A 26210-nucleotide genomic window follows, 5' to 3' on the forward strand; every position below is an offset into this window, starting at 1 on the left:
CTCGCTTTCTCTGAGAATGCGTCTGACCCTTCTTTGATCAGTGTCACCCACAAACTGCATATTAACTTTCTGATATTGTGAAATGCCTGGTCTTTTTTGCCTAGGCAAAAATACAAACAAAAATGTTAGGATTTCATCAAAAGTTCAATATCATTATTCTTCATGTTAGGATGTCATCAAAACTTCAATATCAGCGTTATCCACCCCTTCCCATAATACCACCCCCATCTTCAAAAAGGTCTCATCAGGTAACTACACACTTTGTCATTGCTACTGCAATTATTTATCACCCTTCTGCATGTTTCTGGGGGCTTATTTACACTCAACCATACGGGGTGTAACTGCCTAATCACAAACTCATTTGTGCAATGCAATCATAGCTGGTCAATGGTACCTCAGACTGATCTGTGCTTTTACAAAGCCATATAGTAAGTACCCAGGTCGCACAATGCTTTTCTTTTTTCACCAAAGCGATCACCAATGCCAGGCGCCAACTTGCTTCCAGTGTCCCATGATCTTGATTTAGTTTGCCCTGCTGGCATCACTCCATTTTTCAAAGGTAAAGTCTTTCAGTCCAATACCGCCTACAGTTGTACAAGCAGCAGCTTTGTTTATGTTTCTCCATACAGGCAGTGTCTTTCAAGCCTCTGGTTTTTTCACTTGTCATTTTTTCAAAGGGTGTTTGCTGTTTCTTGAACCACCCCTTTGAGTGCGATAGTCTAAGTCAGTTTCTTTTGTTGCTTCAACAAATCATTCATTCTTGCATTAAATTAAGCCGTGTGGCTTCTGGATCATGGCTAATGTGCAGTGTTCATGTTGTACTTCAAAGCCCCGCTCTGCATGTTGTCTCTTGCAAAACGGCTAAGCACTTTTGTCAGTTTTGCTTCCATCTGGAATGCCATAATGTCTTTGTCAGTTACTCCATCCCTGGCAATGTAGCTTGCAGTTTGCCAGATGTGTATTTTCTCTTCTCAAAGCGCCTAGAGGTTTCTTCTCCAGTGCACAGCGCTTTACTTCAGTTCACATCACATGGAGCACTGGAATGCAGCTTGCACAGCAATAGCGTTTCACTTCACATCACATCACATGGGAATGCGGTTTGCACAGTAATGTCTGTTGGAATGGGCAGCTGTCTTTTCTTGGCCCATTCACAGATGCATAGGTTAATGTTCAGATGTGATGTGCCCGTCTGCCATCCTGCATGAAGCCTTTGCTCCGTACCACAGTTTACTGGGCAAATTCTTTACTTCTGAACAGCTCTCTGTTTGCTCCCCCTTCCTCAGGAATGCAGGCATTGTTTATCTTTCGTGTGCACCTGGCAGCGCCATGAGCACGCAGCTTATCTCTTTTGCCTATAACTCTTATACTGTGGCGGCTTCAATGGGAAGCACTCGTTCAAGACAGTTCATCCAGATTAACTCTTTCTTGTACTGTTTCTGCTTTTGTTTGCCTTCACGCACCTCGCCCAAGACAGCTTCAAGGCACAAGCTCTGCACACACAGCAAGACTCTTGTTTTCAAAAGCGGCACTTTTCTTGTCATCAGATTCTACTCCATGTAATTTTGCAAAATGTCAAAGCGTCTTTTTTTTTCTTGTAATGTGCGATCTTTCAAGAGAACTCACAACCCATTAAATCTTTGTGCTATCTTATCACACACAGATGTCAATTCTGTTGTACCATTGCCAAACTATAACCACTCATTTCAGTGCATTTAAAAAATTAAAATGCCATATTTAGTTTGCAGCTCCCTGCACGTTTTTTTTTTTTTGCAAGAACAACCCACACTCTATTGCTTGTGGGCTGTTTAATGTGTCAACAACATTTTTCCCCATGTATCACAGTCAACAGGTCACTATTTCCAAATCATACATCACTTATAAGGCAACAGCACAAATCCATGGCATAGCATGGGAACAGTCAAAAATACTCCAGGGGCAATTTAGAAAAATATAAATTGTTTTTCCCCCCAACCATTGCAAACTGATTCTGCAAATTCAAATCAATACACAAAAATCGAAAATCCAAATAACATTCACTCACTTTCCTTTTAAGTGAGTCTCTCACCCATTATAAGCATGGCACAGCCTAATATGCAATATAGTCATTTTAGTGTGTTTCCTTTAAACAGAATTTGCCACCATTAGCACATGGAATTTTACAGTTGCCAAAAGAAAGAAAAAACTCTTTAGGCTCTCAGCACAGATGTTACTCATTCTCCTAAGCATGGCTCATTCCCCTTCCTCATTATTCAGGAATGCCAACACTCAAAAGCATACATCAAAAAAGCGAACCTTCGCCTCCGAACATTACAGCCCCCACTCGCTAGCACACTGGGGCTGAGTCAATGGTTAAATCACTATTCACAATTTGCATGTCAAATCCCTGCAATTATTTTTTTTTCCTGCCCTCATGACAGAATAGAGATGAGAACTCCGTCTCACTATGCATTCCAAATTACAACTTTAAACTGGGGAAACCGCATGATAAAATTCTTTTCTAATTGAGCATACATCTTTCTTAACCATTCATCGGAGTGCTTTAAACAAAGCCATTTCCCGCTCGTTTATCGCCTTGTACTCCCTGGCACCAATCCCATGCAATAAGTCAGTCACGACTGATTTACTGAAGGGAGTCTTAACCACACAAGCTATCGGCCACGGCAAGCCGACACAACATTGCTGCCTTTTGAAGTCTCAGAGCTGCAGTGAGACCACCAAGGAAATGCGACAGCCTGCTCCCCACTCTACACTGTGTTCTCTCACACACTTTGTCATGTCATAGCATGGCACTGCTCTTCACAAATCCCACAAAGCTGCCACCAAATGTCTTGATATGGGCAAAATCTTCCTCGGGGCCAGCCCTTTGAGAGCAAAAATACCCAATTCAGCCCAAAATACAGGTTCTATTGTGCTGAGCAGTGATCTCATGCTAGTGACAAATGACACCCTCAAAGTTTTAGCATATTTATTCTAAGCAGTGAATTTCATATACATTTGGTATTCAAGTTAAAGAATATTACAAAGCATAAAACATAGAGCAATGCAAAATATAGTGAAACATGGAACTTAGATAAACATAGAGAAATATAGAGAAATATAGAGAAACATAGAGAAACACAGTCTTACGTCCCTTTAATCAGCACTGGGAGACCTGGCTTTTCATAAGCTAGCTGTAAAACAAGCCCCGCTCATAGAAAAACAATGCTGGAGGACACCGTGAGAGCCAATTCCGGGCACCTGTTTCTGCACGAATCAAGTCCACAGGACGATCTCCCCTCGATCCCATGTGTGCATGGATATTTTATAATCTCTTGCTGTCAGTCACCATGACGCATAGTTCCAGAACTTTCCCTGTGCAAAAATATGGGCTGGTTCATGGAAAAAACCCAGCTCTCTCTGAGATGCTCCCTGCTCGCTCCTACCCCCTCCCTTGGAGCCCTCTCCGCGAACACTGGAATGTCCTTATCAGTGCCTTCCCAGAGAAAAGCAAGATTAGCTTGGAGCCAGGGCTACCGTTAGTGAGGCTGAATATTCTAAGGGAAGCAGGGATGTATTAACCCCATCTGCAAGCTCTAAAAGGCATGCACTCATAGCTTAGTGTTTATAGCGCTTAAGACTGGCTATCTAAGCGCTATATAGGTGCCATGATGTTCCAAACACTCCAAAAACCTATTAGCTACAGAGCTAGGGGCCCTCCCTGCCTGTCTATCAACAATGCTTAATGTGACCTATTTCATACTAGGCCTGCATATTCCTTGTAGCTCACTACTGCATAATGTAAGTGCTACAACAGACTACTGTCAGCATTTTTAGCTCATACTTTGAATACACTATTGGCTTTCAGCGGCTAATGCTGTCATCTAAAGCCCTGATTGGCAAGGTTGCAATTTCGTGTATCACTACAACCACCAACCCTTGAGATGGTTGATGCAGATGAAAGGGGAAAACCCAAAACTGCTAAGATGGTCTATCTGCCTCCAAGGGTTTGATTTTACCATTGAGCACAGGTCAGGATGTCACCACCAAAATGCTGATGGTCTCTCTAGGATGTTTATAACCGACTAGAGGTAAGAGACTCATCCAGGAGTGGATTAGATCCTCCTGTCCCCTAGTCTGGGGGGGGGTGGGGCAAGTGTTAGGGAGAATTCTCATTCTATGGCTAATTTCCCTTACCTATAGAGTCCCCCAGGAGCTTTGCTGGATTTGAAGGGTCTGTTTCTTTTTACCTGCTAAGAATGATACTCTTTTCCCACTCTTAGGCATTTTTGCTATGTGTGTTCTAGGCTATTTTTCTGTTTAATGCCTATGAGATCTTTTTCAACCCCATAGGAACCATCTTTATCCACACGTGTTACACAGCAGTAACACATGGGTGTTGTAGCGACCCCCAAACATAGGCTCCATACCCTGCGACTGACTACTGTCTCCCAGGGCATGTAAAGTCCCCATTGACTTTACTAGTCAAATCCTATGAACTAAACCAGTAACAACCCATCTTACTATGGAGGTACTGGAAGTGTTTAATAGTTTTTCGTGCACGGAGGCCAGCCGGCACTGAAAATGAACGTCTTTGCTTGTGAGACGACAGCTACACTCGCTGAACTTTTGAGGCGTTTGAGAGGATCGGTTACTGGGTTATATTCATTTGCTCGCCGCGGGCCCTGAAGTGGCGAGTGGAAACAAAATGGCGACAGAGACAAAGAGGACATCGAGGGTCACGAGAGCGCCGCAGCGATTACAAATGTAGGACCTGTAGGGCACCCGCATTGAACGCTAAAATTTGCAATCGGTTGCGGACCGCGGCGTTGAGAAGCAGAGGAGGAGTATTGGATTGCCCGGGACGCGCTGCTGCTTTGCGGGCTGGAGGACTTCACTGAGGCAGCACACATCTGAAGGCGCGCGCACCCGGAGCTTGTACAATCCACGGATTGAACCTGATGACTCGCCGAACGAACTGCTAGCTGACGCTGGGCCCGCAGTGTAGTCGGATCGAACGCCAGCGGAACCTAGGAAGATACATTGTGGCGGAGCACCCTGAGGGAGAAAGTGCGAATGTTGCGCTCAGAGCACAGTGCTCGTTAGTGGGCTGCAACAAGGTAACTGTGGACCCTGGGGCTAACGCGAGCGAGCAAGTGAGCGGCGGCGGCAGTATTTCACAACGCTGCGGATCAGACTCTGTAAACGCGGGGTGTTAAGAGAGATCCCATAGAGACAGCCAGTAGTCTGCAGCTACTATTCCACACGCTCTAAACACCTTTGAGCTGGGCTGCCTTAGAAGAGGGCGGTCGCTGGCACTGCGAGGAGCGCTGGGCCCTCTCCTGGAAACACGGGGTGTAGTGGACACCACTGCACCGTGGGGCCCAATAGACATACGGAACACTGAAGGGGGGTACCTAGGCCCGACCTTGGAGGGCCTTTATCACGAAACATTGGCGCAGGCCAGTTGAGGAGGCTGATGCGAGAAATTTGCTGATCCCCTGACAACTTAAGGCGGCCCCCCTGAACCTGGGTACGGGAGTACTACATCTGGAATTGCATTGTGGGCTGGATGGCCTCGTGATTGCGGAAGGGGGGGAACAAAGGGAGTGCGGTGGATCGGTGTGCGCACTCGAGCACTGGCCATGGAAGGAATACGACAGACACCGGAGCCACGACACCGAGAGTGTACGAGTACGTGGGAGGACACAGCCCACTCTGGGTGCGAGGGGAGAGACAAGTTCATACTTGGACCGCTGAGAGTGGTTAGATGTCCTCTAAAGTGGTTAGACCCAGGATCAAACAACCCATGATGGAGGCTTATGCCAAGTCGCCCCCAGGTGCGGAGGAGGGCAAGAGCAAGGAGACTCCCACAGCAGTGACGGAGACACCGGGCACGATCCAGGAGGTGTTGGCAGCGATTGCAGACTTAAAAGTCGCCTGGGAGATTAAGCTGGGCCTGGCTATGAAAGATTTGCAAGAGGGCCTGGACCTCAAGATCGGAGCGGTCCACGAGGAAGTGAACCTGCTGAGACAGGAGGTGCGGACGATTGCGGAGCGCACTGGGGCCTTGGGGAAGTAGATGGCCCAGAACACGGCGGCGTGCGCCACACATGGAAAGGAGCTCCATGCCCTCGCGCAACGGGTGAGCAATCTGGAGGACAGAGCTGAGCAGGCAGAGGGGCGCGCCAGACACAATAACATTCGTATAGTGGGCTTGCCAGAAGGAATGGAAGGGTCAAACCCCACAGAATATGTGGAAACCATGCTCTTGCAGGAGATAACAGGCGGTGCGCTGACCCAGGGGTTCGCGGTTGAAAGGGCGCACAGGGCCTTGACAAGGAGACCGCCCCCAGGAACCCCCCCGCGGCCGCTGATCGCAAAGATCCTGAATTATTGAGATCGAGAGAAGATACTCAAATTTTTCCGGAGGGGAGGAACGATTGAAAAGGGGTCAGCAAAAATCACGGCGTACCCGGACTATACGTTGCATGTACAGCGTAGTAGGATGAACTTTGGGTCGGTAAAAAGGAGACTAAAGGAAGCAGGCCATCGTTACATGTTGCTTTACCCAGCCAAGTTGAAAGTGTTTTATAAGAACAAATCCCTGTTTTTCGAGACGCCGACTGAGGCGACGGATTGGCTGGATATGCAGGGCCGACCTCAAGAACCGGATATCCAGATGGGTGCTGCGGAAGATAAGTAGCACGCAGCTGTGGCACCTAGGGTGACATGGCCAAGACATTGGGACTTGACTATAGAGTTGAATTAAGCTTGTGGGGAGTATGTTGCAGTATTAGCTGGCTGGACCCGTTGGACGCACCAATCCTAAAATAGGCGAGCGGGAGCTCCTAGGAGGCATCCCTTGAACCCAATAGTAATATACTTAGTTAGGTCACTGTTAGATCGGTGACGCCCCGCAGAGTCCTAGTCCTCGGATACGGGATCGGACCAGACGCGGGTGGGCCTGAGATCCAGGGATGGAGCTGGGCATTTGTTGGGGTAGGGTAGGGTGGGGGGAGGGGTTGGGTTGTGTGCAGTGGAGTGGAGTTGGGGAACAGGGAGGGGGGGAACTGTTCAGAGGGGGAAGAGGGAGAGTCGGAAAACGGGCCATCAAGGGAAGCATTAAAGGGAGAGGTGGATTGGGAACATACCGAGTAGATTGCATCGGGTAATCTCAGAATCGTGACCTGGAACGTACGGGGCCTCAATAGCTATTTGAAACGTAATAAAGTGATGCTGCATCTAAAAAGGATGCGCATTGACATAGCCCTGCTGCAGGAGACTGATCTCACAAGGGAGAAGTTGGAGGTGGTCAGGAGAAAATGGAGGGGTAATGTTGTGGGGGCTACGTATCCGGCGTATGCAAGCGGGGTTATTACATGGGTGGCGCCGCATGTGCCGTTTCAGGTGCTCAGCTCAACGGTAGACCCAGAGGGCAGAATGGTGGTGGTGACGGGACTCCTGGAGAACAGGGAAGTGCATATCATAAATCTGTACGCCCCCAACCACGATACAGCGGCTTATTTTAGGTCCCTTTAGAGCAAGATTAGCCCCCTGGCTGGGGGTGCGGTGGTGTGGGGGGGGGGGGAACTTTAATTGCACCCTGAATTCTAGAATGGATAGGTCAGCTGACAAAGCAGTGACGCTGACGCCAGCGGCCAAAGCGCTGGGGACAATGTTAAAAGACCTAGGCCTAGAGGACGTGTGGAGAAGGCTGCATCCAATGGATAGGCAATATTCGCACTACGCAGCGCCACATGACTTGCACACGAGGCTAGATTATGTGTTTGTAGCTGCTGAGATAGCGGAAGAAATGGTGGGAGTGGAATACAAGGCCCGGGTATTATCCGACCACTCGCCTTTGGTTGTAGAGTGGCGACATCAACCCCCCAGAGCGCGGATCCCGACATGGAGACTTAGGACTGAGGCATTACAAGATGATGGGTTCCGGGAGGATCTGAGGGAGGCCATCGAGGAATATTTTGATATAAACACAGGCAGTGTACGCTCTGTGGGAACATTATGGGAGGCATTTAAAGTGGTGGTGCGCGGGGTAGCCATATCAAAATCTAAAGGGCTCCAGGGGGGCATTGAAAGGGAACTTCAGGAAACAGAAAGAGAGCTGGAGGGTTTCACACGACATGAGGACACCACCCGTGAGAATAGCGCCAAGATAAAAGACCTACAGTTAACCTGCAGTGGACTCTGGGATAGGCTATGTAGATTAAATTACAAGAAATACACGGAGAGACTACACGCAGGGGGCGATAAGCCGGGCAGATTGCTGGCCTGGCTGTATAAGTGTGAGACCCCCCCACTCAGTGATCAGTGAGATCAGGGATGAGGAAGGTTGCATCTGTAATACCCAGGAGGGGCTAAACGAGGAGTTCCTCAAGTTTTACAGACACTTATATGAGGACACAGGGGAGGATAAGTGTCAAGACATACTGGACACGTTAGAGGACATAGAGCTGCCCACCCTGGACGACCTAGAACGCGCAGAATTGGATGCCCCTGTTACCTCGGATGAGCTGGAGGTGGTGATCCAACATCTGCCCACGTGCAAGGCACCCGGGACAGACTGGTTGCCTAGTGAGTTTTACAAGACATACAAACAGGAGCTGCTTCAGCCACTGCTTGCCATGTTTAACGAGGCCTATGAGCAGGGGGAACTGCCATTGTCCCTCCGCGAGGCAATGATCAACCCACTCCTGAAACCAGGCAAGCCGGCCGTGGGGTGCGGGTCCTACAGACCCTTGTCCATGCTCAACCAGGACAGTAAAATACTTATGGCAGTGCTGGCCAATAGGCTGAAGAGGGTGAACGGTAAGCTGATAGACCCAGATCAGACGGGCTATGTCCCTGGCAGGAACATTACAGATAACCATAGGAGGCTACACCATATCATTGACTACACTGAAAAAGACACGGGCGAGTTGGCTATCCTGTCGCTAGATGGGGTTAAAGCCTTTGATTTGGTGCGATGGCCTTGGTTGAAAGCGACCCTGAGAGGATACGGAATGGGGCCTGGATATATCAGGTGGGTCCAGTTATACAGCACCCCGATGGTAAGAGTTAAAACAGGATCCATAATCTCAGATACTTGGCAACTCAGCAGGGGGACCAGACAGGGATGCCTCTGGTCATCCATGTTATACATTCTTGCATTATAGCCGTTGGCAATATGCCTGCAACAACAATACGGGGAGGTGGGTTTAGCACGATAAGGGGTAGACACCTGGTATCGCTGTATGCAGATGACATGCTCCTTTATCTGCGCTACCCGGAAGAGAACCTGCAGTATGTGCTGGAGGTGATGGACCGTTATGCCACCCTCTTGGGCATATCGGTGAACCCTGGGAAGTCTAGTTTGTTCCCCGTGGGTAGATATAAGAATGTCCCGTTACAGAGGCTGCCTATCCTGCCAATACCATGGAAGACTGTGACATTTAGATATCTGGGAGTAAATATTTATCATGAGATTGAGGCGGAGCACAAACATAATACGGAGAAAGCAATTGAGGGAGTTAAGAACAGCATGGTGTTCTGGTCTATATTACCCCTATCTATGATGGGGAGAGCAGCCTTGCTCAAGATGGTGGTCCTACCTAGACTGTTGCATTTTTTCGTGAATGTCCCGTTTTTGATTCCCAGGAGCCTTTTTGTGAGACTCCACAGTGTGTGCAGGAGCTTCGAATGGGGTAACTCCAGGAACAGAGTGGCCCTTTGGAAACTCCAGAATCCGTGTGACAAGGGGGGCATAGGCCTGCCGAACTTTGAGCTTTATTATTTGGCGGGTCAGCTGCTGTTTGTGGCCAGGTGGCTGTCGGCGGAAGACTGGGCGGAAGCTAGGCTTTTGCGGGGAGACTTGGACCCATACTTTATGAGAGAAGTGGTGTGGCTGCAAAATAACAAACTGGTGGGAAGAGGGAAGCTATTAAAGCTGGGCTGGGAGGTCTGGCGCAGAATGTGGAGAACGATGGGTGACTCAGATCCGTTCTCTCAGCAGGCCCCGCTGGTGGCGCTATGTGGGAACGACTCTCAACTGTTTGAGGCGGTCCGTAGATACTGGGAACCGGTAGGCTTGGCCACCCTCGGGGACATATGGCAGGAAGGGGAGGCATTGGAATTTCAGAGGTTGCAAGAAAAGACTGGGGTGCATAGAGGCCAGTATATAACCTATATAACCATGCCACGTGATTTAAAGCACATAAGCAAAATGATGGACTTAGCCTACATCCTGGCCAAGCGCAGGATTGCAATGGGCTGGAAGGCGGCCCACAGACCCAAGGTGGAGCTATGGTCGGTGGACCTCCTAAAATGGGCGGAAGCGGAATCCGTAGTTTGGTTTGAAGCGGTTACTAGGGGGGGAGAGGAGGAAGTAGGGCCTTTGCTAGCCTGGCAACAACTGGTGACCTCTATGGCAAACCCCCACCAGGGCAACTATGATACAGAAGATTCGGATGAGTGCATAAGTACTGAGATTCCCGAAAATGCTCCTGTAGATGACATGAGTGAGCCGGCTCTAGTTTGTCGGGTGGGAGGGGGGAGGACGGTGAATAAAACTGTATAATGTGATGGTTTGATGCTGATTATGTACGTCCTAAACAGTTGTATTGTTTGTTGTCTTGTTTGGTTTCTAAAAATAAAAATACATTTTTTAAAAAACTTTACTCCGGTAGGTTTTTATTGCCAGAACTTTAATATAACTTCTTTCTCGTGTCTTCCTCTAAACTCCTAACCCAGGTCGGGGATCCTTTGTTTGTCCTTTTGGCGGGCTTTTGCCGAGAAGCCCTCCTTTCGGCGCCACTGAGTCTGGGGTGGGTCCATTGTTTGGGAGGGGGAGTAGGACCCCTGGACAGGGGTGCCTCAGCAACCCATGTCACACTCTATCCTGATGGGCTGGAGGGTCTCCCGCCAAGGGGACCACTCCACTGTGTGAGTGACAGTTTGGCTGTATGAATGGGGATCTTTTTGCATAAAAGCAGGGTCCTGAGGACTGGAAGAGCAAGACATCGCCACTGGAACTAAGAAGCCGAAGAGGAGAGAAGCCAAACCCATCTGCAATGACTGAACCACCAGTGAAGCCCTGCTGCAGCGTCTCACCACTTTTCTCCACACAACGAGAGAAAATCTTCACCTGCAAGAGCCTTCTTCCCTTGAACTGGTGGGGCCAGCCAGTTTGCCAATCGCCTTCCCGGACCTGCCATGGTCGGATCTCCCGTAGCCTGTACTCGGAGGCCGGATAGCCAGGCACCATTCCACCCGGACCGCGATTTAAAGGAGTGTACCTTTTATTCGTTGGGCAGCACCTCGGCTGATTTCATCCCTGGGTAGTGCAGCAACTCGAACCTTCCTCCACGAGGAGAGCCTCTCTTCCTCTGCTGGATCACCCGAACTGCAGGAACTACCAGGAACAACCGCCACCGCAGGAGCCACTTCTTCATTTTAAGGTACATTGTTCCGCCAGGCCGCCCCTTTCTTCGCGGTAGCACTAAAGGTGTTTTAAATCCTTTACCTACCTGTTGGGTTGGCCTCCCCTCTCTTTTAACATTGTCTTTTCAACTTCTGCATCCACCTTTTCCAATTTGACTGCAGCTACAAGAACATTTTGCTTCTGGGCCCTTGCCCTGTACCAACGGACTTTGACACATGCCTACTGACTCTGGTCACATTTGTTAGATCTGCCTTCTTTAGATTGATTCTCAGCTAGAACTGTGTGGTGTACATATTTCTTTTAACTACCCTTTCCTTCCCATTTTCTAACCTTGTGAAATGCCTTGCTTAAGCTGGTTCACAAACTGATGGGAAGTGTTGCTAAGGGGTGAACCTATTTATATATAACTTGTGCTTTCCCTCCCTTGTGAGGAATTGTTAGAGGATCCCTTGTGTGTAGTTGTCACTGTGCCGTTTTGCTCAGTTTTCACTCTGGTTCACTTGGTCTACAATTTAACTTGGGAGTGTGTATATTCTTTTTCTTTGACTTAATTTAACTTGCTTGATGACTGTGATGCATGTGTTTTATTAGAAGTCTATAAAATAAATATATATCTACTTTTTAACTACAAAGCTTTGGTCAGTGTTTCCTTGTGCCATAGTACTGAAGGCCTATTGTGTAAACCCTGAATCTCCCTCTTGAGATAAGTCTGACTGCTCAGCCACAGCTACCAACTAAATCTTTGCGGTACAGACTAATACTAAAGGGGATTTATTGCTCTCACCTGTAGTCCTAATCTTGTGTAGTTCTCCCTAAGGGAACTGCACAGGATTCTGCCTAACACTCTCTACCCACCCATACCCAACCATACACACCACTCTCTCTACCCACCCACCCTACCACCACTCTCTCTACCCACCACTCTCTCTAATACCACCACTCTCTCTACCCACCCACCCACCACTCTATCTAATACCACCACTCTCTCTACCCACCCACCCAACCACCACTCTCTCTAATACCACCACTCTCTATACCCACCCACCCTACCACCACTCTCTCTATCCCCCACCAACCCACCCAAGCCCCACTCACCCAACCACCACTCTCTCTATCCCCCACCAACCCACCCTACCACCACCCACCCTACCACCAATCTCTCTATCCCGCCCAACCCACCCTACCACCACTCACTCTACCCCTACCTACCCACCCTAGTGCCACTCTGTCTGCCCCCCCACCCACCCTGCCACCACTCTCTCTGCTTCCAGCCACCCATCTGCCACCACTCTCTCTGCCCCCAGCCACCCGTCTGCCACTCTCGCTGTACCGGCTCTCTTGCTACAATACCACCCCCACCCTACCACCACTCTCTATACCCAAACCCAGCCAACCACCACTCTCTCTCTACCTCCACCCACCCATCCACCACTCTCTCTCTACCCCCACCCAACTACTCTACTGCCACTCTCTACCGCCACTCTCTGTACCACCACCTGCCCTAGCCCCACCTACTCTTTCTACCCCACCTCCACCCCCACTTTCTCTCTAGCCCCACATCCTCTACCCCCACTCTCTATGCCCCCACACCCTCACACTAACCCCACTCTCTCCCTACCCATACTCTCACACTTGCTTTGTTTATTACTCTCCCACTCTCAACCTTACTCACTCCTATTTCCTCTTGCTCATCATTCATCATCGATGGCATCCTCTCGATCAGTGTTCGAAGTGAGTGGGAACGGTCGGTAGCACTGTTCCACTACTTATATTTTTTTACTGTATGCCAGAACTTTTCTTTGTGAAGTTAAATCACACTTCTCAATTTTACCACGGATATCAGTTACAGCTAATCTCAAATCTGCTTCAATTCAATTGGATGTCCACCAGCATAATTGCAACCCTTGATAAAATGTGTTGCACGTTGCTGTCTTCCTTCCTACTCTGTCCCCTGCCAGAGTCACAGTTCACCTACTTTTTTGGTACACTTATATCACTGCTCTTTATCATTTCCTCCTTTGCTCTATTCTACTTCCTTCTCTTGCACACCCGTGCCCCTTATCGCATCCTCCTTCAAAACTTTGCAAGCTCCACCTTTCACCCTGGTGCCTATAAATGCATAATGCAAAGAACATTAAATGCCAAAACTATTGGCATTGCCAATGCTTGTTTTACCTGGGTTCTCAATGTTGTGCCACTTCTCTCCATAGCTCCAGGATGTCCATCTCCAGCAGAAGCCCTCAGAGTATTTTCCTCACATCATGCTCTGCTGCTGCCACCGGACTGTTGTGAGGGTGACTGAATTCTCTCGACTCTGCATCCCGTACCATCCTTCCAATCCGTTTGCAAGCATATACACCCAGATGCTCAGAAAACGTAACCTGGACATGCCTGGGTACCTGTGGATGGTGCATGCCATTGAAGCGCTGCTGCAAAAGTAAGTTGGCCTGATCTAATTTAAAGAAAGAGGGCATCGAGGGGGCCTCGTGGGAACGAGGAGGAGTTGTTAAAGATGGCAAAGTCACTTTTAGTAGTGGTTACTGGATGCATGTGACAATGGCCCTCATTACAAGTCAGGCGTTAAGGGTTTAACGGCGCCATCGGCGCCGTTAACCCTTAACGCCTGATTCACACTTTAACGCCTGCTTTTTGCAGGCGTTAAAGTCCAAGGCGCTAATCCACCATGACGGAATCTGGCCCCCGTGAGTATCTGTGTGCCCCCCTCCTGCCCCCCGTGAGTATCTATGTGCCCCCCTGCCCCCGTGAGTATCTGTGTGCCCCCCTGCCCCCCGTGAGTATCTGTGTGCCCCCCTGCCCCCCGTGAGTATCTATGTGCCCCTCCTGCCTCCCCTGCCCCCCGTGAGTATCTGTGTGCCCCCCTCCTGCCCCCCGTGAGTATCGATGTGCCCCTCCTGCCCCCCGTGAGTATCTGTGTGCCCCCCTCCTGCCCCCGTGAGTATCTATGTGCCCCACCTGCCTCCCCTGCCCCCCGTGAGTATCTGTGTGCCCCCCTCCTGCCCCCCGTGAGTATCGATGTGCCCCTCCTGCCCCCCGTGAGTATCTGTGTGCCCCCCTCCTGCCCCCGTGAGTATCTATGTGCCCCTCCTGCCGCCCCTGCCCCCGTGAGTATCTGTGTGCCCCCCTGCCCCCGTGAGTATCTATGTGCCCCTCCTGCCCCCCCTGCCCCCCGTGAGTATCTGTGTGCCCCCCTGCCCCCGTGAGTATCTGTGTGCCCCCCTGCCCCCCTGTGAGTATCTACGTGCCCCTCCTGCCCCCCTACCCCCGTTAGTATCTGCGTGCCCCCCTGCCCCCCCGTGAGTATCTATGTGCCCCCCTGCCCCCCCGTGACTATCTGTGTGCCCCCCTGCCCCCCGTGAGTATCTGTGTTCCCCCCTGCCCCCGTGAGTATCTGTGTGCCCCCCTGCCCCCCGTGAGTATCTGTGTGCCCCCCCTGCCCCCGTGAGTGTCTGTTTGCCCCCCCCTGAGATTCTGTTTGCCCCCCGTGAGTATCTGTGTGCCCTCACCCTGCTTTCCCCCCCTCTTGCTCTGCGCTCCACCCCCCCTCCTCATTTCCATCCTCTTCAACTTCCCTCCTACTCCCCACTCCTTTTCTCCCCTTAGACTTCCGCCTCCTAGCACTTACTCCTATCATCTGTTCCGTGACTCTTGATAGCAGCTTGTCTGTCCCCCCTCTTTTTGTTCTCCCCCTCCCCCACTTTTCAATTTGTCACTGACTTTTTGCTCAGTAGCGTGCCTTGTTCTCCTTCCCCCCTCCGTCCACTTGCCCCCCCGCCCCCACCCCGCCTCTTGTTACCACCTGCACTGCGTAAATTGTCGTCAGACTTAGTAATGTTACTGCTTGCTCTGTTTTCCTTCCTTTCCATCACCTCTTGCCTTACTTGTTCTATGCACTTGCACTATCAGAAATGTCGACAGGCCTATTATGATAGTTATTTTCACATTCTGTATTGTTTCAAGGACTTTTGCTGAATGTAACTGTATTTTCCTATGCCCCTCCCCTCCTTGAAGCGCTTTGAAACACATTGTGTATAGGCGCTATATAAATAAACTATCATATCTTATCATATCATGTGTGACATACTCGCTCCTAAAGGTTACAGTCTCTAAGAAAAATTCTATTTTGCCAGTTTTGGGCATCCTTTTATTGCAAATACCGGACAGACCATGAGCATGCCGCATTGTGTATAACTGGCCTTTTAAATTGTTTAGAATGCTGTCACGCTTTCAGTGCTCAGGGACCCAGCCTCTACAAGACTCGCTCACCCTTTACGACGACAATCTGACAACCTGAGGCGCGGAGGACGTTACATGACCCATACTACATATCATCAAGCAGAACAATCTGGGCCCTCTCCGAGGGTATTACATATGCGGCTCCGACCGCGCTCCCGGTGGCAATTGCCATGGAGACTGGGGGATGCGTGGCTACCACTGCCATCCGATCACGTGATGCGTTCAGTTACGTGTTTGGTAACCACAGCAATTATACAAAACGCTGGCAACATCACTTGGGCTTCTCAGCTGTGTTTCGTGCCGGCTTCGAAGCGTTTTCTGCATTCCCTGTATCACGTCCTTCCTTGATTCTGAATTCCTGACCTCTGCCTGTTTTCTATAGGATTGCTCTTTGATATTGATTCTGCTACGGCATTGGGTTCTCCTTGCTACTGGAGTCCACGGACTGCTTTAGACCACGGATTGTGCTTTTGGACTGCCTCCCGGATTCCCCCTTTGTACCAGGCCCGGAACTGCCAGGTTCTTTTCCTTTTGCCGTGGCCTTCCACATCGCTGCCTGGTGACAGTGTTGTGGGCTGTTCTAGCATTCACTAACCACCTGGGTAACTGGATACTTGCCACGCAGTTGCACTGCACCGCATCTAGTGGGGATTGCTCCCTGACCCCGGGGGACACTGCTTCCTTTCTGCACTTCAGGGCTTGTCCTCAGTCATGCCACTGGTAGGTGCATTTCCGGTCTATTCTTTATTGCTTTTGTAGTTTACAGTACTGTATTGTCTGTAACCTGCTTGGTTTTCATTTTCAGCTATCTGAGGACCCGGCGCAGTTGTTCCAGTCTCCTGTGGCCCCAATAACCGGTCAGCGAGTACTTTCCTATTTCCCTGACTGGTACTTGGGGACGGAGGTATTATAGTCTACACGGTACTCAAGTCTTGACAGGCTAAAACGCCCTTTATACCACTTAGACTATGGAAGCTGCCACCAGGGACCCAGTGGCTGTCTTGGTACAGGTAATTACAGTATTACGGGCTGACATGGCCGCTGCCACTACTGCAATACACCAAAGATTAGACACCATTCAGAGTGAGCGCCATTCACTTCCCCCCAGATCCTGAATTTGGGGACCCGCCTGCCCAGCCTGGTTCTTCAGGTGCTGCCCCTTCCCAGAACCCCATATATATGTCGACTCCAGTCCCTCTGGCAGCCCCCGAGAAATTTCAGGGGTATCCCTAGAAGTTCCGAACCTTCCTAAACCAACTACATTTCCTCTGTCGACCCCAAGCCTTTTCAGATTCCACCCACAAGATGGCATTCACTGTTTCACATCTGAGCCGCAGAGCTGCACACGGGCTAATGCCCTGCTAGAAAGCAATAACCCAGTGCTATATGACTTCAATCAGTTAGTAGTCGAAATGACCAGAGTATTTGACACCCGCTATAAGGCCCAATCCACGGATTTGGAGTTATTGGACTTGGTCCAAGGTAAGGCCAGTTTGATTGAGTATATTACCCAGTTAAATCCATTATCAGTAGAAACAGCATGGCCTGAAAATAAGAAAGCAGTTGTCTTTTACAGAGGCCTTAGTGATCCAATCAAGGACGCTCTGGCTGTAGTGCCCACGTTACCTGTCCAATATCCCAAATTGGTGGATTTAACTCTCCAGGTGGATGCCCGTAGATCAGAAGACACCCTTGCCTGCCTTTCGCTGCCAGTCTTCCGTCTAGTGATTCTTCAGGGGAACCTATGCAGATTGTGGCATACGGGGCCCCATTTCATCCTCAGAGAGGAAATGACGCCGCAATACTAGTGCTTGTTTTTATTGTGGTCTCAATGGTCATTACGTGCTATCTCACCTGCTATCTCATCTGGCAACCCCACAGAATACCTTGACCTGGCTGACATGTTCGATAAGGGTTATGCCGAACATCGGCCACTCCATCGACAATACGATTGCCTGATCGATCTTATCCCTGGGGCAGTAATACCAAGCGGTCGTATTTACTGCCTATCACCATCCGAGGACCAGGCCCCCAAAGAATACATGCAAACTTCACTCCGCCTGGGTCACATCCGGCCTTCGCAATCACCCGCAGCTAGTCCCATCTTTTTTGTCCTCAAGCGGGAAGGCGATCTACATCCCTGCCTCAATCAGGTAACCATTGTTAAAAAGGATTTCGAAGGGATTGTGTCCTCCGACGTATTCCTTATCTTAGATAGAAATCCTTCAGCTTTGCTGGCCTCGGAAAATTTTTTCGCCAGAGGGCGCTGCGCGTCGATGATCGCCGAGTCGATGACCCTCGACGGCCTCCGTGCCGACGTCGACGTCATCCTGCCTATAAAGGCCGCGCAGCGTCCGTTGCTCAGTTCCGTTTTTCCGCGCTTCGTTGTGCCTCGGAACACCGTTGCTACAGTTCTCGTCAAGATAACGTATATAATAACTACTATTTACCTCGATATCGATGGCATCCTCCTCCGACCCGACGACCCCTCGGTCCGGTTTCAAAAAGTGCCGAGACTGCGGGAAGAAAATGTCGTTGACGGACCCTCACAGGGTCTGTTTGTGGTGTCTGGGAATCACGCACCAGAGTTCGGAGTGTGAGGAATGCCTTTCCATGACGGCGAAAGCCTTGAAGGAGCGTAGGGGGAAGCTCGAGAGAGGTAGGTCAACTTTAACTTCCTCGAAAGCTTCTTCGGTAGAGTCGAGACGTTCGTCTCCTCACCATAAAAAACACTCTCGATCTAGATCACGAAGTGGCTCCCACCACTCGTCGACATCGAGACACTCGAAGAAGAGACGTAGGAGATCCCCTTCGTCATCTTCGTCGAGTTCTCCTGAGAGAGTTCATTGCCCCACAAAACGCAGCTCGCAAGCTGAGTGGGAGGAATTCAGGAAAAAGATGCTAAGCGTCTTCGAGAAAGCGGCCTCGTCCCCCTCGAAGACAGCTGAGGGTGATACCCCGGGTAAAAAACCCAAAAAATCTAAACGCCGCGAGTCGCAGTACCCGGCGGAAAAGTCAACCCGAAAGCGCCTCGAGCCATCGGGAGATAAAGCATCATCGACGCCATCGTCGAAAACTCCTTCGAAACAGAGGTCGGCGCCATCGACGCCGTTGTCGAAGGATTCATCGGCGCATCAGTCGATCGAGTCGACGCCGACGTCGACGCCGATATCGACGCCGGTGAAGGAAAGAACCACGGCTACTCCACAGCCAACGGTTAGACAAAAGACCTCCGACTCGACGCCGAGAACGTCGACGTCGTTCTCGAGCAGGACTCCGATCCTTTCGAGTTCTTCGAGGCCTAGTACACATTTCTCGACGCTTTTCACGGCGCCTTCGAGTACTTTCACGTCGGTGTCGACGACATCGACGTTTTCAAGGCCTGTGATGATGGCTCCTTCTGCATTGGAAATGGGGTTTATACCATTCCAAAAACCAATGTATCCCCCTTTAACCTCGATTTTTGAGGAAAGGGAGGATTCAGACCAAGATATTGATTTACAGAGGACCACATCACCAGAGCCAGAGACTTTCGCCTCTGAGGAAGGAAGATTAAAAAATCTTCAGGATGCACTTCAGGAAGCTAGTGGCTTGGACACTTCTCCTGAAGCAGAAATTATCAAACCAGACCCAGGAGAACATGCGGAGACTCCATATAGAGCTCTGATGTCTAGAATCATAGAATTTATGGGTTGGTCTGCACCTTCTCCTGCCTTTCAGCAGGATGACCTCACTGACATACTGGACAAGGGCCCACAGGAGGATCCTGTGGTTCCATTTCACTCTGCTCTACAGAGAAGGATTTTGACAAACTGGGAAACGCCAGAAATTATCCCGGCAGTAAATAAAAAACTGTCAACAAAATACAGGGTGGCTAGTTCTGACCCTGAATATTTGTCAAAACACCCTACTCCTGAGAGCTTGGTTGTACAGGCTGCAACCTCATCAGGCAGCACATCTGCATACCCCACTGCTCCGCAGGATAGGGATGACAAAAAGTATGATGCCATGGCTAAGAAGGTTTTTTCTGCCTGTAGCATGGCGTTAAAGTCTATTAACGCGACCTGTACGCTCGCTAGGTTCAGCCACACCCTTTGGGAGTGCGCTTCATCAGCGGCTGACTGCCTCCAAGAAGGAGAGGAAAGGGACGCATTTTTAAACATCATCAGGGATGGTAAAGATGCGATGTGCGAGACCCTACAAACTGGCCTAGATTCTGCTGACAGTATCAGCAGGGCCATGGCGGCAAGTACCACAATCCGCAGGCATGCGTGGTTGAGGAAGTCTGGTTTTGCCTCTGACGTGCAGACCAGGCTTTTGAATATGCCCTTTGACGGTTCTACCCTCTTTGGAAAGAAGGCGGATGACAGTTTGGAGAAACTGCAAACGTCCAAGGCAGCAGCCAAGTCATTGGGAGCTGCTATCCGTCAGAATACCTTTCGTCCTTCGGGATCATCGTGGAGAGGACGGTCCTTTCGTTACTATTCCTCATATGGAAGGGGCAGGGGACGACCGGCTCAAAGAGGCCAAGGAAGATTTACCCGTGGTGGACGGGGTAGGGGAAAGAAAGCCGCACCCGCAGGAGCAGGAGCCACTTTACCTTCGGCAACTGCATCAGCCGCTTCAAAACCACTCTGAGGTCTCCCCTCACAGAACACCAGTAGGGGGCAGGTTAACTCACCATCTGACGGAATGGCAGGCTATTACGTCAGATGCTTGGGCTCTGGAGACAGTGGCCCAAGGTTACTGCCTGCCCTTCCTACATATCCCTCAGAGTCATCCACCGGGGAACAACCCTTTGAAGCTTCCAGATCCGCTCCTCTTGCAGGAGGTTTTAGACCTGCTAGAGAAAGGTGCCATAGAACTGGTACCTGTAGCGGAAAGGAACAAGGGTTGGTACTCCCCCTACTTCATAATACCGAAGAAGGACGGAGGACTGAGACCCATCTTAGACTTACGGGAATTGAACAAATTCCTCCGAAAGGACAAGTTCAAGATGGTGACTCTCTCTCAGATCCTTCAGGCCCTCCAGCTTCAGGACTGGTTGGTATCTCTAGACCTCCAGGACGCTTATTTCCATGTGCCGATCCATCCCAGGCACAGGAGATACCTGAGGTTCGCAATTGGCAGCTCTCATTATCAATTTCGAGTTCTGCCATTTGGGCTAACCTCCGCCCCGAGGGTCTTTACCAAGCTAATGTCGGTTGTGGCTGCAAGTCTAAGGAGGGAAGGGATTCATGTCTACCCTTACCTAGACGATTGGTTGATCAGAGCTGTATCTTCGGAACAGGCTCAGAGACAACTAGATTATGTTTGCCACTTCCTTCACAAGCTGGGCTTCTCCCTCAATTTAAAGAAGTCACAGATGATACCATCACAGAGACTCCAATTCATTGGAGCAGTCCTGGACACTTCCCTGGGAAAAGCCTTGCCACCAGAGGTGAGGGCTCGAGATATTCTGCAGATGGTCATCAGATTTCAGAATGCCCAATATCTCCCAGCCTACGACTTTCTGAGGTTGCTAGGCCTCATGGCATCCTGCATATTCCTCGTGCCGGAGGCTCGCCTGAGAATGAGATCCCTCCAGTGGGCACTGAGAACTCAGTGGTCACAGTTCTCAGGAAGGATGACAGATCTCCTTCGGATCCCGGTCAAAGTAGCCCGAGACCTTCAGTGGTGGGCCTGTCGGGAGAACATCCTGAAAGGAGAAATGTTTTGGCAACCATGGCCGGAGATAACAGTAGTCACGGATGCCTCACTCACGGGGTGGGGAGCTCACGCCAACGACTTGACCATCAGCGGTCGTTGGTCTCCATCGGAGTCCAGACTACATATCAACCTGTTGGAGCTGAGAGCCATCAGACTAGCGCTGAAGGCTTTTCTGCCGTCTGTACGGGGAAGAAACGTCCTAATAATGACGGACAATACAGTGGCCATGCACTACCTCAACAAAAGAGGAGGCGTAGGCTCACTACCACTGTGCAGAGAGGCGATGCAGCTCTGGTTTTGGGCAATTCAGGAAGGAATCTCTCTATCGGCAATTCACCTAGCCGGAGAGAAGAACTTGACAGCGGACGCTCTGAGCAGGCAGAGCACAGTCTCTCACGAGTGGGAGATAGCTCAGGAAGTCCTTCAAGAGATCTTCGCCCTTTGGGGAACCCCTCAAGTGGATCTGTTCGCCACCAGTATCAACAGGAAGTGCGACAGATTTTGCTCAAGGGAATTTCCCCCGAGAGGAGCTCTAGGAGATGCGTTCGTAGTGGACTGGGAGTTCCCACTTCTGTACGCGTTCCCTCCGGTCCCTGTCATTCCTCAAATGATCAGGAGGTTGAGAAGGTTTCGGAAGACCATGATCCTAATTGCCCCGGATTGGGCCAGGAGAACGTGGTACCCGGACCTTCTAGACATGTCCATCTGCCCTCCAATTGGACTGCCATACAGAGAGGATCTTCTCTCGCAGAAGGAAGGTCAGGTTCTCCATCCAGCCATCAAGACCCTCAACCTTCACGCTTGGTGTCTGAAAGGTTGAGGTACAAGGATTGGGACCTTCCGGATGATGTTATGGAGGTGTTGCTTTCGGCCAGAAGGCCGGCAACTAAAACTCTATACCGCTGCCGTTGGAACAAATTTTGCAGCTGGTGCAGAGAAAAGAATATTGAACCCTTTTCTTGTGGTACACCTATGGTGTTGTCATTCTTACTTTACCTGGCTAATTCAGGCCTACAGGTTGGCACAATTAAGGGCTATCTCGCAGCGCTATCAATCTTTAAGCGCACTGCAGAGGAGCCTTCATACTTCAAAATTCCATTGGTAATACAATACCTAAAAGGATTAACTAATGTTTATCCCCCGAAACCTTTTCAAGTTCCCTTATGGGATTTAAACCTAATTTTAAACTTCCTAAAGGGTGCCCCTTTTGAACCACTACACTCTTGTTCATTGAAGCTTCTCACCCTCAAAACTGTTTTGCTAATAGCATTGACATCTGCTAGAAGGGTTAGCGAGTTGCAAGCCTTATCGTGTAAACCTCCACATACAATCTTTTACAAGGACAAAGTTGTTCTTCAGGTGAAGCCTAACTTCCTCCCGAAGGTAGTCTCGGAGTTTCACATCACTCAGAAGATTATATTACCTTCTTTCTACCCTCCTCCTCATCCGGGGAAGGAGGAAGAGAGACTGCACAGGCTGGACCCTAAGCGAGCCTTGAGCTTCTATATCAGCAGATTGGCTAAGATCAGACAAGCAGACCAACTCTTTGTAGGTTATGCAGGACATAAGTTGGGCCTTCCAATAACAAAACAAACCATCTCCAGATGGATTATTTTAGCCATTCTGGAGTGCTACAAATTGGCAGGAAAGGAGCCTCCTCAAAATCTAAGGGCTCATTCTACCAGGGGTATCGCAACATCCTCAGCCCTTCAAAGAGGGGTGCCAATTCGAGATATATGTGCGGCTGCCACATGGTCGTCCGCACATACATTTACCAAATTCTATAGCCTGGATTCCTCCTCTAGTCAAGAAACTAGATTCGGCAAGGCTGTGTTACACTCTGTCCATTCTGGAAGGGTAACATAACTTTTATTACTCCCGCCTCCAGTCACAATACCACTGCTATGGGAGTCTATCTAAGATAAGGAATACGTCGGAGGACACAATCCCTTCGAAGAACTAGTTACTCTTACCTTGTAACGTTCTTTCGATGGGATGTTCCTCCGACGTATTCCTTATCGACCCTCCCATCCATCCCCGCAGTATGACTTCCTGTGGGTTTGCAGCCTATGCTCCTTCAAGGTGATTAGTCTAATCCAAAAACATTACTGGGGACTACAAAACGGAACTGAGCAACGGACGCTGCGCGGCCTTTATAGGCAGGATGACGTCGACGTCGGCACGGAGGCCGTCGAGGGTCATCGACTCGGCGATCATCGACGCGCAGCGCCCTCTGGCGAAAAAATTTTCCGAGGCCAGCAAAGCTGAAGGATTTCTATCTAAGATAAGGAATACGTCGGAGGAACATCCCATCGAAAGAACGTTACAAGGTAAGAGTAACTAGTTCTTCTGAACTCTGACCTGGAGGGGCAGAGGTTCAGAAGGCCAACCTAGTTTCTTGGAATAGGGTAACCTCTGGACAAGCCAGACCAATCAGGGTAGCTATGGCAGGCGGTCAAGATTAAGTCTCTGGAGGGGTGAGGGTGACTGAAGGACCTCAATGAGCACACAGAGCAAGGACACATACACATTACTTCAGATAGGTGTTATATCAAAAATATAGACACATTTATTACAAGGCCTTTGCAACATAGACCATAGCAAAAGAATCACAGTAACACTAAGTAAACCAATACATCACACTCAATACAATATATATACAAGACCATTGGGGTCTAAAGGGTTAGATGCACGAAATATGTCGACAACCTAGATGGGAAGGAAACAGGCAGCGCAGGTAATCTTTAGACCCAGTTCCACATCAATAATACACCTAACTAAGAGGCAGTCCAAGCCCTACAAAGAGAGGAGCCTTGTGCTCAATAGTACATGCACGCGCTTGTGCCACTGGGCGGAATAGGGTCTCTTCAGGGGTCCCTAGCAGCTCAGGAGGGTGGATGAGGCGATGAAGAACAAGTTCCCAATATTCAAGGAGGACCTCCACTTGAGGGCAGAGGCAGTTTGAGAGTGCGGAATGGAGTCGCTATTTTGCAATAGCTGTGGAAAGGGGAGGGGCCCCCCAGGGGCCACTTGTGCGTTTAAATGGGCTCTTGCGCTAGGGGCCACTGGTTGGGGTAAGGAGTACTCACCGGTCTCCGACGCAAGCAGACCCAAACTTCGCCAGTTCAGTCCACTTGGCTGGCAGATTTGAATGCAGCAAAAAGGACATTGCAGCACCTTTCGGTTCCTAAGATACAGCGATGATTTCCAAACGAGACAGTGGCGATTTCTCCGCTCGAGGTGGAGGAATCAGCCCAGTTTCACTACAGCAGGCTTCAGGAGCAAGAGGGTCACAAATGCAGCGAACTTGCACAGGTAGTTGCCGCGGCAGGGCAATACGGTAACTGCGTTTACTCCGGTCCTGGCGCACTCGTCTCACTTCAGACCTGGGAACGCCAAGTGTATGAAATTCGGTGAGGGTGCCGTGGACACAGAGCTAGCAGTATACCAAGTTTCGAGGGCCTCCTCGAAACGGCAGCGGTGACAGAGCAATGCAACTGGGTAATCTGGTCAGTCCACTGGTTGGCCCAGGGACACTTCCGAGAAAGCTTATTTGCAGAGTTTGATGAAGGTGCCGAGAATAGTTGGTCCCACTATTCCAATGGGTCGAAGCATCTTCGCAGACCTTCTAGGGCGATCAGATGCAGAGGGGTCCCACAGGACGACAGCAGGCTCAGGGTGCCAAACCTTCCAGCGGGTCACCAGCAGTTCCTCGACTCGGCTTCGTGTTGCAGGATACTTGGATCCCATCCTTTGTTCAGTGAAAACTCAGGAGATCGACCTGGTAGTAGTGTTTTCAGCCTCCTCTTATCCAAAGTTCCCTTCGTGCCAAAACGGAGAGGACCGAGTGGGAGATCTGCTCACAAACACACACTCCATATGTGGACAGATCACTGACCACTGTGGTCCCAGGCATTCATGGCACTCCAGACTCTCTGGCAACCAGGATGTGTATTGGAATCAGACATTTCTGCCCACATCCTGGAGGCACATGCACAAGGCATGCAGAAGCCCGCAAAAGCATTGGGATTCACGGGAAAGTTCATGACCAAATAAGGATGAACCGGGCCGACTCGACCTGGGGAAGGTGAATGGGCAAGATGGCCAAAGGACAGGACAAAGAACCTTGTGGCATGGCCATTTTGGAGCCAAGCCGCCTATTTGTGCCAAACGCGGTTAATATGGCAGGAAATGGTTAAAAATAATGTGAAAAGATAGCTGCCACCAGTCCTGTCCATGACACATCTGCACAGTTCATAAAAAGTCCAGCGAGAGTATCTAGGGCCTTTGGAAATGACTATAGACCCAAGTGTGCTGTATGGTAAAATCAATTGCAGACTTGTTACATGTTGCACCAAAGCTGCAATATGAGGAAAGGACTAAGGGAAACAAAGTCTCCCAGTACTGACTGTCTTAAGGGCATGTCAGTTTCCCCATAAAAAGTGAGCAAAAGCCCAGGGGAGTGCAGCTGAATGCTTTGCTTCTCTGGAAAAGTCAGTCAATGGTGTCTAAATAGCAGCAAAATGTTTGGGGTTTGACACATGGAGGGAAAATGACATACAATTATGAAATCTTTGCTAACAACCATCAAGAACGGTTACCCCATACCTTTTGATCACTCCTTTGCTTGACCAACTAACACATGCTACAATAATCGCAAAGTTAGACATCGCGGGCATACAATTTAGTCCGCATCAGAAGGGGGGGATGAGTGGAAGACTGCTTTCTGCTCCCAGCATGGCCAGTATGAATATTCCTTCATGCCGTTTTGTTTATATAATGCCCCGGCAACCTTACAAAGGTTCATGAACTATCTATTCCATGATATCAT

The 26210-nt window shown here is 49.9% G+C and overlaps 1 protein-coding gene across 1 annotated transcript in view; it reads left to right on the forward strand.

Moving 5' to 3' along the window:
- Positions 1 to 26210, forward strand: part of CTC1 (CST telomere replication complex component 1) — a 1003059-nt gene that overhangs the window by 376633 nt on the left and 600216 nt on the right. Inside the window, exon 8 of the mRNA XM_069646446.1 lies at positions 13627 to 13853. Within this exon, the coding sequence (XP_069502547.1) occupies positions 13627 to 13853 (227 nt within the window). The remainder of the gene's footprint in view (positions 1 to 13626; positions 13854 to 26210) is intronic.

This window comes from Ambystoma mexicanum, chromosome 1p, assembly GCF_040938575.1.
Source record: "Ambystoma mexicanum isolate Mex_15411 chromosome 1p, UKY_AmexF1_1, whole genome shotgun sequence".
In the NCBI taxonomy this organism is placed as follows: domain Eukaryota; kingdom Metazoa; phylum Chordata; class Amphibia; order Caudata; family Ambystomatidae; genus Ambystoma; species Ambystoma mexicanum.